The 16,284-nt window shown below is 38.7% G+C and overlaps 2 protein-coding genes across 3 annotated transcripts; both read right to left on the minus strand.

Moving 5' to 3' along the window:
• Window positions 1-306: 306 nt before the first annotated feature.
• LOC306885717 (pygopus homolog 2-like) lies at window positions 307-5,550 on the minus strand. 2 transcript variants are annotated; one of them, XM_079442446.1, is made up of 3 exons: window positions 4,562-5,550; window positions 3,355-3,404; window positions 307-3,137 (listed from the first exon to the last, which is right to left on the minus strand). In XM_079442446.1, exons 1-3 carry the CDS (start codon window positions 4,605-4,607, stop codon window positions 1,506-1,508), a joined length of 1,728 nt encoding a protein of 575 aa, XP_079298572.1. In that variant the 5' UTR covers window positions 4,608-5,550; the 3' UTR covers window positions 307-1,505. The 2 variants fall into 2 exon arrangements, with proteins under 2 accessions (XP_079298572.1, XP_079298573.1); XM_079442447.1 differs by having other exon boundaries at window positions 5,278-5,352.
• Window positions 5,551-12,149: 6,599 nt separating this feature from the next.
• LOC306885728 (protein S100-A1-like) lies at window positions 12,150-15,243 on the minus strand (the record flags this gene model as incomplete). Its single annotated transcript, XM_079442461.1, has 3 exons — window positions 12,150-12,353; window positions 14,787-14,940; window positions 15,221-15,243. 3 exons carry the CDS (start codon window positions 15,241-15,243, stop codon window positions 12,150-12,152), a joined length of 381 nt encoding a protein of 126 aa, XP_079298587.1.
• Between the last annotated feature and the right edge of the window lie 1,041 nt (window positions 15,244-16,284).

Consider the following 16,284-nt stretch of genomic DNA (forward strand, 5'->3'; position numbering starts at 1 on the left):
CCATGGTGAATTAGCCTTCTGGGTTGCCCTACAGATTTATGAAATTGTTATAGATATTACAAATATAGTCATGAAATCACAAAGTGTTTTAAAACATCTTAAGGACAGTTAACTGACAGCAACACAAAAAAATGCAGTTTTTAAAAATATATATTTTAAGAAACGTTTTTAATATTATTTTAAAGACTGGGGCATGCCCATTAAGACTCGTTATAAAAAAAGATTTATTTAATTACATGCCTTAGTTTAGTTGTGTTTTTTTAACCTATATTTAATACAATCACAAAAAAGGTCACAAAAAGACTTGTAAAAAAACAATTCAATTTACTTCTTTCAGTACAGAGCCAGAGGCCAGAAAACCCCACCATATTACTGCACAATGCTGGCGAATGGAGGGCACCAGAGCAAGCACATTGAACAGCATACACACAGGTACATAAAAAGTAACATAAGAAAAAGGCAACTTGGACAGAAATTGAGAAATAAAAAAAGAAAAACTGCAAACATCTTACTCTGCGACAACATTTGATTTTGTGGTTATTTGGTCTACTTCAAAGCCCAGGATGAGGCCTAATCGGAACAGTAAAAGTAACAATTAAAACAGTTCTGACGAAGTACTGCATTGGTTCACATGCAATCCAAAGACTACATACACTGATATGGTTATGGATTACCACTATCGGCTATGCCACCATCCATCATTGTCCACTTTGTGTCAAGAACAGTAAGTAGCTGTACATGAAGAGAAACAATCTAGAGTTTTATTAACAATGAATCGCAGGACTCCAATTTCTGTCTGATCACTCATGTATTCAAAGACACACAGTGAAATGTTGATTATCTACATGTCTTATATGCCTTTTTCAGGACGCTGCCATTTTCCTTTGGATATACTGAAATGGAGATCACTGAGAGGAGAGGAGAGGTTGTGTGGTGACTATACACTCTTGACTTAAAGCATTCTTAGCCAGACATGTCAAAATTTTTGAGGTAGCAAGTTGGCATCAGTGCTTTTCAGATCAACAAGGTGGATTTTGAAAAAAAAAAAAAAAAAAAAGATTGGACAGCTCTTTGGAGGCTGATCTTGGGTATAATCACACAAAAGGTTAAATTCTTGTACAAACATATTGAATTTTGTTTTTTACTGTGGCCAGAATCAATCTGCTTCTCCAAATTTGTCACCAAGGTGAAATGAAGACCTATGAGTGCAACACCAATCAAAAACAGCTGAATTTTGAAAATGTGTCAGGATATTCTATATACAAACATTTCCAACGTCAACGTTTTTTTAATCAGAGACATGGGCCCTAAAAGTGCTTATGAGGTCTGTGAAGAAACCAATGTAAGAAGTAACATCAGATTAAGATGTTCAGTTTTATCTGCATGTCTCGCTCTCCTCTGGTGGATTAATTCTTCACTTCCATTTCACTTTCTCACCGTGAAACAAAACATAAAGCACCAAGAAATAAATCAAACATCCCTCTTCCCCAATCTTCTCCTCTCCTTTAGCCATCATTTGCAGCCACCAGCTGTCCTAGTCCCTGGCGCACATAAACAGCTTGGATCTCCTTTGTCTTGAGGCAGAAGTCGCAAGCCCACACCGCAGCACTCTCCCTGGTTAGCAGCCCATACGCTGGCTCAGTTAGGCCTGTGCAGTCTCTATGGAACCATCGTTGGCAGGAGGCCTCGCACAAGATGGCCTCTTGGTCATCATGCACTTCTGACAGGCAGAGGCCACAAGGGAACACCATGCCTCCACCTAGCTTTGGGGGACCGGAGCCTGGGCCAGCAGAGGGAGGAGCGGGCCCACTGGGAAGCGGGGATTGGGTGTTGGGCGTGGAGTTGGAGTTGGATGGAGGATTGGGGTTGCTACCTGGGGTGTTGCCACCACTGCTGTTGTTAAGGTTGTTCTGGTTGGAGTTGGGTGGCTGGTTTGGCATTGGACCTCCAGGAGCATTGTTCTGCTGGTTGTAGGGCGCTGAACCTGGAGTGGAGTTTGGTGGCGTTGGTTGTTGCTGGTTGGATGGAGTGTTGGGGCCAGGGCCACCAGTGGAGTTGGGAGGAGGATGCTGATTGGTTGGTGCCTGTTGAGGCTGGGGACCGTTATGTGGGCCAGTGGGGGACGAGTTGGGATTGGGGGGTTGAGGAGCCGACTGGGGTTGACCTGGAGTGTTGGGGTTGGGTTGTTGGACATCTGGATGACCTGGGAAACCACCTCCAGGCGGTGGGGGTCCAGGGGCTGGGGACAGACCAGGCGTGACATTGTTGGATGGAGGACCGGAGGGATTAAGGTTAGGTGGTTGCTGTTGAGAGGGAACAGGTGGACCACCACCTGGACCACCAAAGTTCTTTCCCTCTTCACCAACAGGAGGACTTGATCCAGAATACGGGCCATCTTGTGGAGGAGGGAACTGTCCTTGTGGAGGCATACCTGGGTGTCCACCCACCATATTACCCCCACCACCTCCACCACCCATGCCCATCATGTTCATTCCTCCTCCCATACCCCCCATAGGGTTCATGGGGCCGTGCGGAGGCCCACGAGGACCAGGGCCGCCAGGTAAGGGCGGGCTGTTGAAGGGATGGCCACCTTGTCCATGTGGAGGCTGTTGCTGAGGCATCCCAAATCTTGGATGAGGTGGACCTCCTCCACCTCCTGGACCGCCACCCATTCCTCCAGGTGACAACATTGGATTGAAGCCCTGCCCAGGGTGCATGGGTGGGCTGAAATTGGGTGGCATGTTAAACTGGGATGGCCCTCCTGGTGGAAATCCTCCTCCACCACCTCCTCCGCCTCCACCACCTCCAAAGCCCGGCATGCCCCCAAATCCGAGTGGGTGGTGTGGTCCAGTATTTGGTGTTGGCGGACCGAAAGGGGGTCGACGGCCAGGCTGTCCACCTCCAGGTCCACCTGGGCCGCCCATGAATCCCATACCTCCTCCCATTCGACCGGGTCCACCGTAGCCACCTCCACCGCCCCCTGGACTGGGCATAAAAGAGGCACCACCTGGACCACCCCCTCCACCAGATCGCGTTGGCGGACCAAAGTCATCATCAAAAGGGTTAGAGGCCACCAGGTGATCAACCATTGGAGTAGGAGGGGGTGCAAACTCAGAGAGGTGGGAGAATGCTGCCCCCTAGCAGGAAATACAAGGAGTGAGAAATGAGTTGGTAATGCTGAATTGCTTCATTTCTAATGTTAATGCACTGAATTTGTCTTTAAATGCCATTATGTTAACACTGAGCTTAAAGAGGGAAGCAAGTCCACTAGAATACAAATACCTTTGCAAACATTACAACAAAGTTAGGCTAAATATAAAATAAAGCATTAAGTCCAAAGATTCAAAAACTTACCTGAGCGTTTGACTTCCTCTTCTTTTTCTCTGGGCTCTTCATCTGGGAACCTATGGAAGCAGAAATGGAAAGGGGGAACAATGAACAAGAATAGGGAGGGAGAAAGGTGCGGTTAGACCAAAAGGACACTTATATAAAACTTCTTTTGATGCAAAAACATGCACAAGATCATTTTTCACTGTAATCTGCCAGGTGGTATTAGGTGGAATTGCTCATTTACATGCCCATTGTGTCACACTGCTAGCATCAACTGTGAACCTGACTGGCATTTGAAGAGAAAAAGCAGAGCACTGGTAACAAATAGATTTGGTAACGGTCTATTTTGTTAAACATATGTGTTGATAGCTTTTAGATCATGTTTTTGTTTCTATAATACAACTGTGCTGAAACAACAACCACACATCTCAGTACCACCAATAAATAAATACATTTCTTGAGAACCAAATCATAAAAATAAAAGAAAACCCCCTAAAACCTAGATTATCAAAGTGCATCCCATGTTATTAAACATTATGACAAGAAACTGAAGACTAGAGATAGACAGATAATCAGTTTGACCAACATTTTTATGTATATACAGCAATATGTGTCTCTAAAGACCAACACCTAATTACATTATTCACAGTGAGTGTCACTTTTTTTAAATAATAATAACAATAATTATTATTATTATCCAATACGTTCTTTGTTGGATATAAATATGGACGATGCTGATAAAAAATGCATACATTTAATAATAATCATATTGTTTGAATTCCTATCAAATATGATATTAAATCTCTCATTTAATTGTAGTCAAATTATATTTAAAAAAGCAATAAAAGTTTTTTTTTTTTTAATGCATATCGTTTACTTTAAAGACAATCTGTCATATCGGTCTATCTCGTAAGACAAACTTTACAGCTGATGAACTTTTATGCAACCCCAAACCCTGATCCCAAGAGGCTTGCTTTTAGGGCAAATAACACGTTGGGAAAGAGTTCAATGCAATGTGTGTAAAAAATAAAATAAATACAAAAAACCAAACGAACACGCGTGAATAGACAAGTGATGCGAGGTTGACATAAAGCTACCCAAAGACAGATCCCCACGAAAACAAGGCCACCGTACATTCAGGCAAGTGCGGACAGGGAAAAGGGAGATTTGCAGCAAGAGCTGTGTGGATCCCCGCTCGGACACAGAGATGCGCTGCTTGACAGTTTCCTACCTTTGCCTCGTTTTCCTTGACTCTGTCCCGCCTGCTGTCCCGCCATTAAAATGACTGTCGGTGCGGTGCCATGACACCGTTCATTTACAGAAATTACTTTATTTGACGAAAATCTCCTCGGGTCCAACGAGTATCACCCCGCAGCCCCAGGAATAGCGCGTGAAATGCTTAATTTTAACTGTAAGTTACCGGTGGGCCAATGAGATCAGGCACCTACTCAGCAACATGTCTGAAGGATGCATTCATGATTCTGCACGTTTACACGCATGCACCCCCAAATAACACCGCGATCTGGATGAGCATCGCAGCAGACACGTCTGAAGATGTTGAGTTATTAACCAAAAGAAGTGATTGGGATGGACTGAATGTGAATACACATCTGCCTGCCTGCAATGTGATCACATACAGATGTGTTTCTACCTGGACGGCCGTCGAAATGTCATTCAGATGCAAGCACACCGAGCTCTTCCCACCGTTTTAAACTGTGTTCGATTCGAAGATACAGTGCGACTGTAAACGACGCGTTAAGCGATTGAATTGAATTCAAACGTGATTTGAATTCGCCATCTAGCTAACGTTAGCCGTTAGCCGGTTAGCCATCAGCAAGCAAGGTAAAGACGGTAAACGTTGCTCACACAGCTCATTCATATACACCTGACTGTTGCATCAAGGCATCAACCCGCATATGACAAACAATCAATGTCAAATAGACTTACGATTTAATATTTATCCCCAAACGCGAAATTGGCCATGTTAATTACGGCCTGCTCGTTGCCGGACAAAGAGGGACAGCCGGAGTCGACTCGCGCAGGGCATGTGTAGAAAATAGGGGTGGGCAGGCTAAAACAAATAAGCGATTTTACATTTTTTATGTTTCTTGTGATATTATAGAATAGTTTTGTATTTAGAAGTATATTCGTGACGTTTATGTGAGGTAGAGCTAATAAATGCCTGGCGCTGTGTCTGTAACTGCTTAATATTTTATCGTCGCCCCCCCTCGCGTATCAAACACGTGGACTGATCGAGATCAGACCATTTTGCGAATGATGCGGGGAGAAATTGTGTGTTGTGCATTTTGCAGTCAGTTCACTGCACTGTTGTAAATGTGTACAATTAGAATTTATTTATAATCTTGTGCATATTGTCTTGGAGGGAATGTGCTCTGACCGGTTTCTAAAAATAAAAAATTGCACCCCCCGATTTGATTATAGGCGCGTCTGAATGCTTGTATGGTTCAGCTGCATGAGTGGAGTTGTAGTTTTTTTTTCGATTGCCGTTTCATGAACTGATTTTGTTTTAATCATTATTTCTAATTAAATTAGCTTGTTCTAAATGTAAAATTCCTTTAAAATAAAAAAGTATTATTTTGTGACAAAAGCAGTTTTGCATAATTTATCAACTGTAGCTATGTGAACACTGATCTCAATAATAGAACAATAAAATAATTGCAATTAAATATATATACAATCATTTATGAAAGGATGTTTTTCGATATTCAGACGTGAAGACACAACTGTCACGAGTCAGAACAGTGCACTAATGTTGGTTTTTCCTTTGTACTTCTACTGATCCAGGATCAGTCCCCTAAACGCAAATCATAAATCACACATTTTCAGCTCAAAGGCAAAACTGTGTTTAGAACAAGACAATTAGCTACAGATAACTTTCACTGCTTTGATCTAAGGAGACAGCTCAAATTTATTATACCACTGACTTTGCTGCCCTATAACGATGCCTATCTGACCATAAGTTAGTGTCTGGCGGCCTCTATTGGTCATACAAAGAACCAACCCTGCAAATAATACATTAGGCCTATTATTTGTACCAATCAGTTCTAAGTAACAGGACAATCATAGCAGCACTTAAGTTCACAGCTATTATTGTCACTTAATGTACAGTGCTTGTCTGAAACTATTTCTGCTTTGAATGACTTGAGGATACTTTCACACTGCCCTAAAAATAGCATAGGCCTATGAGGTAGGTACACCCGTTTGTAATACAATATAAGTGGTGCATTATATATGAACTTTAATGTAACTGGATTTAAGTGTATAAATTCACAGGCATTTTCCTACTCATCCAAATTACATTTTCAAATATATATATATATATATATATATATGTCTATCTATCTTGTTTATTTGCTTCTTGCTTTTACATTTTAAAAGCTTTTCAAGCAACGGGAATGTTTCTTTATGATTTCTGATTTAGTTTTAGTTAGTAACACAATACTAAATCACACAATGCAAAATGAAGACCCCGTCCAGGTCCAAAGGTGCACGGTCACACTGTTATTCATTCACCTTGCCCTGATCCACCCTTGGTCATTAGTTATGAATCATTTCATTGATAGATCTTTCTTTGAATGATTTCTGCATTCTCAGGCCCTCTTCAAGACCCATTAGTGTTAATTTTAGCCTGGGGATTGAGTTACCGCCTGCATTGTCTTAAATAGAGATGAATTGTTAATCCAGGGCTGCTGTCATAGGCAGGTTAAGATCGCAGTGAAGGTTAGGTGAAGGGGTGACAGAGGCGACAGGGTTAATGACTGTTTGCAGATCAGATGTACACGAGTCTATGTGGACCCCAGGGTTTAGGGTAGAATAGCAGCAATACGTGATAGCCGAAGGGAATCACGCTGCTAAAAACAAGGCAAAGTGTTGCCTTGGTATCGTTTCACTGGTATTAAAGACACTTAACGTGCAGGGAAAAGGCTTGAATTGACACCGGCCCTCCCCCTTTCCTTTCAGTAGGTACATTAAGATCCCTCTCTTTTTACCTTTCTTACTTCATCATCATGATAGCTGAGTCCGATAAGCAGGCTCTTGTGACGCCTGCTGTGATCCAGTTTAAGACTAGAGCCATCCTCCACGAGCATATTGTATGAGATAGACAGACAAACAAGCCGTTAAAGATACACCAAACACGTGAAAATGTGTAAATCAAAGCTCTCCCCAGAAACAACGAGGCCTTAAGAAAACAGTCTCTTTGGTTTCATAGTAGATTAACTACAATAAAACATGAACTATCTAATCAAATAGTAAAAAGATGGTAGCCTATTTTGTAATTGTGATATTACAAAAGTTTAGTTAAAAAGTAAAAACTTTATAGGCCTGGGAACATTTCAGAGTATACTATGAGCTTTAGCTGGTAGCAATTAGCATGTTAGTCAAATTGTAATAGTTTGCAAATGTAGCTCGACAACTGGATTATAGTTGTGATCTAAACAATGAGAAATTACACTGCAAACATAGGAAATAAAGCAAGTGAGAGAAATCAAGTCAATTACAATACAGACCATGTGTTTAAAACTTTGTAAGGGTGAGAACAACTGTAGTTTGCTTCAACCTCAAACTGCAGTGTTCAACCAGAAAAACCACCAGACAACAAATGTATGTTGAAACATTTTCCAAATTACATTTTTTGTTGTGGGAACATTATAATGTTCAGTTTTGATGCACCACCGTTCAAATGTTTGGGGTTGGAAAGATGTTTTAATGTTTTGAAAGTCGAATGAGTCGATAAAACATACAGCAAAAACAGTAGTACTGTGGAAATATTACAATTTAAAATAGCTGTTACTATTTCTATGTTTTTTTTAATGTAATTTATTAACGTGATAACAAAGCTGAATTTTCAGCAGCCATACTCTAGTCAGTCTCAAAATGATCCTTCAGAAATTATTCTAATATGCTGATATACTCAAGAAATATTGTACTGCCTAATATTGTTGTGAAATCTGTGCTTCATTTTTTTCCAGGAGTCTTCGATGAATAGAAAGTTCAACAGATTTATTTGAAATCATTTTTGATCAATTTTACTTGAATCAATTTACATAAATTACATGTAGTAGATAGTACTAATATATATATATGTATATATAATGATGATGCATGATATGCAATATGATAATGCAAAAGATTACAAACACCAGTATCTATACTGTGACCTACATTTCCTTTTTGATACTGGATAGTAAATTTTAAATGTTTTACTATGTAAAAAATATATAATTTTATATATATATACTTTTTTTTATATATATAGTAAAACACATTGTCTTTTTACACAATGTACTACTACCCAGTATCAAAACGTATGAGGAAATGTGGGTCACAGGACAGATACTGGTGTTTGTAATCTATTGAATTATCATCTGTGGCTCTCTGAACCTGCTCACACACTCTCACGTTTGTCAGATTTGCCCTAGAATGACAAACATAGTTTTACAAATGCATTCCTGTGTTCATATACATAAGTGAATTATTGCGTGTGAGCTCCTTGTGTGCACCTCCACTTTAGTTTGTAGGAAGTATGTGTTTGTCTGCATGTATGAACACTGATATGGACACTGTTGTTATCGTGAGCACAGATCATCCTCGGAGGGATCTGAAGCAGGGCTGGAGGAGACTGTGGTGGAGACGTTCAGCGCGTGAGGTAAGCTGAGGTGTCTGTCAGGGCTGGTCCAGACAGCCTGGCCAGATAACGGTGACATGCAGCACTACAGTTACCAGCCGGACCTGGTCAGGTGACACCGCCACATCACAGCTGCCACAACAGCCTCAGCTCTGGCCAAAAGACTGTCACTGTCCTGAACACCGGCTGTAGTCTGGAGCAAGACAGATATGAAGACACATGAAATCCTCTAGATTTGGTTCATACATGTTTTATATGATCTAATTGTTTCTGTGAAAGCAGGATTTGTATCCTGCATGGATAATGTTGATAAAGGTATTAATAAGATAGAATTAATAAGGCAAAACATTTTTATGCTTTTCTATCCTTAATATCCTTCTTTTATTATAGCTTGTACTATCCTGGACAGTTCACACATTATTGTCTCATCATGATAATTGTGGGTTTGACAAAATATTAAAACAAGTGGTATTTAATAACATCATAATTGTCAATTCAAAAAAGAGATTAGGGTTTAAATGAAACAAAAAAATAAATTTGAAAACTTTATAGGCAATTTTCTCATTATTTTATTTTATTTTATTTTTTTGCACCTCAGATTCCAGATATTCAAATAGTATCTCAGCCAAATATTGTCCTATCCTAACAAACCACACATCAATGGAAAGCACACTTATTCAGCTTTCAGATGTATAAATCTCCATTTTAAAAAATTGACCCTTATGACTGGTTTTGTGGTCTAGGGTCACAAATGCTGTGTTTTAAACTTGCTATAGAATACGGAAAAAAAATCTATATTTTATAATATTATTAAAACTTATTATTATATTAAATACAAGCGGCACAACTGTTTTCAACATTTATAATAAGATATTATTCTTGAGCACCACATCAGCATATTAGAATGATTTCTGAAGGATCAAAATAAATTACTTTTTGGGTTATATTTAAATAGAAACTACTTTAAATCATAATAATAATATATCACAATATTACTGTTTTTATGTGTTTTCGATCTAATGAATGCAGCCTTGGTGAACATAAGAGACTTTTGAAAAGTTGTGTGTATGAAACATAGACAGTATTTTTATGAACGCAAAGTTGCAAAGTTAGTAATTAGGCCAGAGAATAAATACAAAGTACACTTGTTAAGCATGTCGTGCATGTTAACATGCACGACATGCTTCAGCTGATGCAACTCGTATAAAACAACCACAGGTTTGATGATGCCTTTGCCATTGCATGTGCAGGTTTGTAAATCTCAGTGAATGACATGAGGTTATAGTGTAAACTTTGTCGTAATGCATTCCTGTAGAAAGCACCCTATAGGTCTGATCTAATGCGTTGAATATTTATTTTGGCTGGAGTAAAATGTATACAGCAGCATGTGATCAGTTGCTATGTAACACGAACCAGTAAATGCTTATGTCACTGAAATTAAAGATACCATTCATAATTCATTCAACACGACTGTCTGGACTGAAGTAATTAGCTCTGAGATGAACACAGATGTGCTTCTGGAAATATGAATTCAGGATCAGCAGACATTGTAATGCTCTTTCTGTTTTGTGGTTGCTTATTGTTTCTCCTTTACAGGCCTGATTAAACATGGCTAGTAGAAGATCAGGTCAAACAGGTTGAGCCGGAAATGAGCAACAAGTCTAGGATGTGCTCGAGCAAGCACCTTTGTAGTATTTACACACATCTATAGCGGACCAGACACAAGCTTCTTCCTTGCATTAAATGAAAAGCAAGACTTATTTCTGAAATAAAATCCTAGCCTCTTCTTCAACTTTAATCGCAAATAATTTATATATGAATCAAAGCGTAGTGTGTCATCAATTATGATGCCCAGGTACTTAAATTCGGACACTAATGCGATAAGTTACCCTTGCAGAGTTCGGAGAACAACAGAACCATCCAAAGAATTTCTAGAGTTTGATAACCACATACATTTTGTTTTCTCAACATTTAAGACCAACTTCAAAGTAAAAAACCTTGCTTGAATAATATCAAACGCTGATTGTTAGTCACCCAAAGCTTGTTGTTTTGTAGGAGCAGAACAATAGATGACAGTGTCGTCTGCATAAAAGTGGAACCTTGCATTATCAATGTTAACGTCTAAACAATTTATATATATAATAATGGCCCCAATACAGATCCTTGGGGGACTCCCGTACCCACTTCCAATAAGTCTGATTTGATACCTTCCGCTTGCACACATTGAGTTCTTCCCTTAATATCTAAAATATATATATATAAAAAAATCCTTGGTGTAGTAAACTAAACTTTTTATACTAATCAGAGAGACAACTAATCCTAACAGAAAACCATTTTTAAACACGATAAATGTTCAGTATGTTACAAACAAATTGTATGTAGAATTACAGAACAAAAAATGTCAGACAACGTATGGAGGTCAGTTGCATGTTTATTATAATTAAGAAGATCCATATTGATTATTAAATAAATTAGGCTAAAAAATAGATGCACAGAAAGAAACAAACCAAGTTCACATCTTCAACACTGAATTATTATAGATTATGAATACTGTTCAGAATTTATGGTAACCATTAAATAGACGTAATGTTTTCTGCTGTCAACAATAAAGTGTATTTATAATTACATCATCATGAAAGATATAAATATAAATACCTCAACATCTGTTTTCAAGTCACAGTTGATTAAAAATGAGCTTTCATAACTGTCTATAACTCACCACTTTCTATCTATACAAGCTTTGACATTCATTTAGTAGCCACTTATTGCACTCAAAATACACTTTGCTGCTATATCGTCATCCAAAAAAACACTATATATAGCTGTATATAATGTCTGCGCTCATAAGAAACAGAAGGCACCCATCCTGAAAGACTTTACTCAAGAACTTCTCATTAACTAGAAAAAAATAGTTCAGCGTTAAACAAACCAGCTCCTGGCACTCAACTGATGTGTGTTTCTGTCAAACCCCCGAGTCTTTGCCTTCAGGGTTTGACAGTTTTGCTTTGAAAGTATATTAACAGCTTCGGTTGAATTATAAAAGCAGAGAAAACTCCTCCAGGAACTAGGTTTGTTGATCTCGATAAAAGAAATGGATGAAACACTCTCTTGTTCTCAACCATGCAACCTACTAATACTTTGCTCCATTTTCTCTCTGAAAAGCATTCTCTCATTACTCTTTCTTTTCCTCTGTTGTGGCTGCATCGCCCTTGCTCTCAGGCTTGTTTTTGGGCGCCGGGCTGTCCAGGAAGAAGTCGTTGCAGGCCACGGTCAGCGCACCAATGAGGATGATGAACTCAGTGAAGTCCACCTCGCCGTCATTATTGGAATCCAGGTCGTTCATCACTCGCTCCACCGCATCTTTATCTTGAGCGTTCTGCGTGAAGACAAAAATTAAAAGATGGAGAGTTGTGCTAAAGAAACCCTCACTGGATGCTTCTATTTTAGCAAATTTTCGGCCTGTTTTTTAACTAATAATCACATATGAGACTTTTCAATCAGGCTTTAAATCACTGCATAGTACTGAAACTGCCCTTGTAAGAGTTCTTAATGATATTCTAATGGCTACTGATTCTGGTGATTCTGTCATTTTGGTTATGCTGGACCTGTCTTCAGCCTTCGACACTGTTGATCATGCAATTCTCATCTCTCGCTTGGAGTCTTATGTGGGTCTGGGAGGGGCGGTTTTAAATTGATTCAAATCTTTCCTAACAAATAGAACTTTCTCAGTTTCTTTACGCAAGCTAACCTGTGGTGTACCTCAGGGGTCTGTTCTTGCACCTACTCTCTTTTCTCTCTATCTACTTCCCTTGGGGTCCATCTTTAGGAAACACAGCGTTTCTTTCCATTGTTACGCTGATGATATGCAAATCTATCTGCCTTTGACCACGGAAAAAAAGCATGTTCTTAATAGGTAATCAGCATGTCTGGATGACGTAAAATCATGGCTCTCAAAAAATGTCCTTTTTCTAAATTCAGATAAATCGGAAGTTATTGTTTTTGGCCCCTCTGAAACTAGAACACAAAATATACCTAATCCTGAGTTCTTAAATTTTGCTATTTCATCCCAAGTGCGAAATCTGGGTGTGGAAATCGACAACGGCTAGAAATTTTACAGACAAATTAGCTCTGTAGTAGGCTCTAGTTTTTTTTTTATCTTCGCTCTCTCTCTAAAATTAAAACCTTTCTTTCTAACGCCTCTTTAGAGGTTGCTATCCATGCCTTTATTACATCTCGGCTGGATTACTGCAACTCTCTATATTATGGTGTTTCAAAGACTCAAATTTCCAGTTTACAAGTCGTTCAAAATGCAGCAGCTAGATTCCTGAAGGGATGTAAAAAATTTGATCGTGTTACACCCCTTCTGAGATCTCTACATTGGTTACCTGTTCAGTATAGAATTGAATATAAAATTCTATTACTTGTCTACAAATCTTTAAATAATCTTGCACCATCTTATCTGACGGACTTACTCCACCCGTACACTCCTAAGCGAGGACTTAGATCGGGAAACAAATTCCTCCTTCAGATTCCCAGAACCCGCTTGAAAAAAAAGGGAAATAGAGCCTTTGAAGTGGATGGCCCCACTCTCTGGAATAATCTCCCGACCCAAATTAAAATGGCTTCCACTTTATCTTGTGTATCTATATTGTAATTATTGTACAGCACTTTGGTCGGCTGGCGGCCATTAGTAAATGTGCTTTAGAAATAAACGGAACTTGAACGGAACGGTTAAAACTGTGTATCAATATGAAATAAAATACACTTACAGTCCATGAAGAACCTTAAACATCCATGGAACCTTTCTACTGCACTAAAAATTCTTTACAGTGGAAAATGGTTCTTTACAGTCTTAAAAATAAAGGTTCTCTATTGGTATCTATGGCTCCATGAAGAATCTTTAACATACTTGGAACCTTTCCATTCCACCAAATGTTCTTTAGATTTGTAAATTTTTCAAACAGTTCTTTTAAGAACAGTTCACTGGAAGGTTCTTTGGGAAACCAAAAATGGTTCTTCTATGGCATTTTGGTGAAAACCTCCTTTTAGGACCATAATGGAAAAGATCATTAAAAACACTAAGAAAAAATTATTTGAGGAATCCAAAAGATTCTTCTATGGCATTGCTGTGAAAACCATCTTTTGGAACCTTTATTTTTAAGAATTATATACATAGAAGAAAAGTCAATAGTGATAATCTCATTTTGAAAAGTGTGTAGCTTGAAGAATGCTGGGAATGTTAATGAAAGGGAATGTGTGTGTTCATTTCAGAAGAAAAAGCCAGAGACTGGATCCACATACAAGATATTTGTATAAGACATAATTACAGGGTCACTGAATCTCTAAACCCTTATCAAATAGGCATTTATGTAACTTACAGAAGATGCAGATCTGTGCTTGCGTTACAGGTTGTGTCATATTTGTTTTGGCTGAAATGGATGTATGGCAGATAGCAGGTATTTAAATCTTTTTTTGCTGAATTTCGGAGGAATTTATGTGGAAAGATTTGAACAAAATGTGTGAAGGGATGTGAAAAAAAAATCAAAGATATATTTTGAAGACTTTGTTTCTTTATTAAATGTGCATCATTTATTTTATCAAGTCAATTTTTTTTTTTTTTCTTACTTTTTTTAATCCCTCCCTTCCAAACACATGGCTCCATTTCAGTTTGGAACACCTACTTTGCATTGTCCAATCAATTCCCGATGGATAGAATCAAGCCCCACCCTTACTTTTTTATTTAATATTTTATTTGTGAAATCAAAAGAGGTTGCAAAAATTTTTTAATGTGCATATGCTTTCTTCTCACCCCAAGATAATTTCCCAGCTCCTCCGTCAGAAGTTCCCTTAGTTCTCCTCGGCTGAGCGTGAATTTATCTCCTTCCTTCCCAGAATACTTATGAAAGGTCTTGATGAGCATCTGCATGGCGCTCTCCAAGTTGGAGCTTGGCTCTTTGGACATGCTGTAAGGTGGTTGAAAAGGTCAAAGGTTAGATCCAACGACATGGCGCTCCCCTCGCTAGACCCTGCTGCATGTATGGTCACATGACTAGCATGGGTGGAGCTTTAGCTCAATTAATTCTGGCACAAACACGTTTTGGTCTATGGGTGAAAACAAAATGTGAAATGTTCTCTCAATCATTTGTTTGAGATAATATCCTTACTATTTGTTGGGTTTATTTGATTTAGAGGAAAATTCTGATTCTGATTAGGGGGTTGTCACTCAAATAGCAACATTCTTACACATCACAGTTTGAGCGTGGCATCTTGGATCTTCTCTCTCCGGGTTCAGCGAGCTACTGCGCATGTAGAAACAGACACAGTCATTGATGAGGCACAACAGAAGTTGAGAAAGACTGGAGCATGAAAAGGATTTGGCCATGAACAGAAGCACTGATGCAAGGCTGAATGATTTGCTTCAGTGTTTTTATGACTGTAACTGGGTTAACCAACTTAACATAATTCATTCTGATGTCAAAGTTACACAGAGAGGTAACATTAAACCTCTAAGTATTGTGGTATAGCAGGTTTGGCACTTTATGAGAGACATTTAGATGGAATTATAAACTGTCATTCTCACCCAATGCGTGATTATATAACCTGTTAGCGTTACACAACTCTATGTTTTCTTCGAACACTCATTAGTTGTATGTGAATGCTTCTCTGTTCACATCTAAATCATCTGTTGCTCATGTAACAGGGGCTGCATCTCTCAAATGGAAACAGCAAGTGAAACATAAAACTATCAAAATGAAGATAAAACTACGGGCAAGTTCCCAAGGGAACCTTTGTCCAAGTAATCCGAGGCTCTTGTGAAGACACGCACACCTGAAATTATCCTAAAGCAACTCCATTAGTTAATTTTAAGAGTCCTGTAGATTGTATAATCATGAATATTGTAAAGTGAAGCAAAAAGAAAAAGAGCTGGAGGACAAGACAGCATTAATCAATTACGGGAAGTACTCCTTTAATCAATTATAAATTTAAAAGCAATGGAATAAGATCAATTAAATAGTAGAATTCATGTTTGTTGCCCTTTTTCTTATATTTCTGTACTATAATTAGCATAATTGAATGAAACTTTGGACAGGGTTACTCTAATGAGGCCTCCGTGCTCAGCTCTTTATTTGAAGTACTACACCATGTAATTCAACTAATTAGTTAACCTAAAAGAGTGCCTAATTAGGAAGCTCAAATGGTGACATGCGGATTTGGAACAAAAAACGGTGAACTATAGCTCTCAGGAACTAAAACCAAGAACCATTGTTCATGAAATGGACTCTAACTAGAAAGGTCAGAATGGTTTA

Source organism: Barbus barbus, assembly GCF_936440315.1.
Source record: "Barbus barbus genome assembly, chromosome: 19".
Lineage (NCBI taxonomy): Eukaryota > Metazoa > Chordata > Actinopteri > Cypriniformes > Cyprinidae > Barbus > Barbus barbus.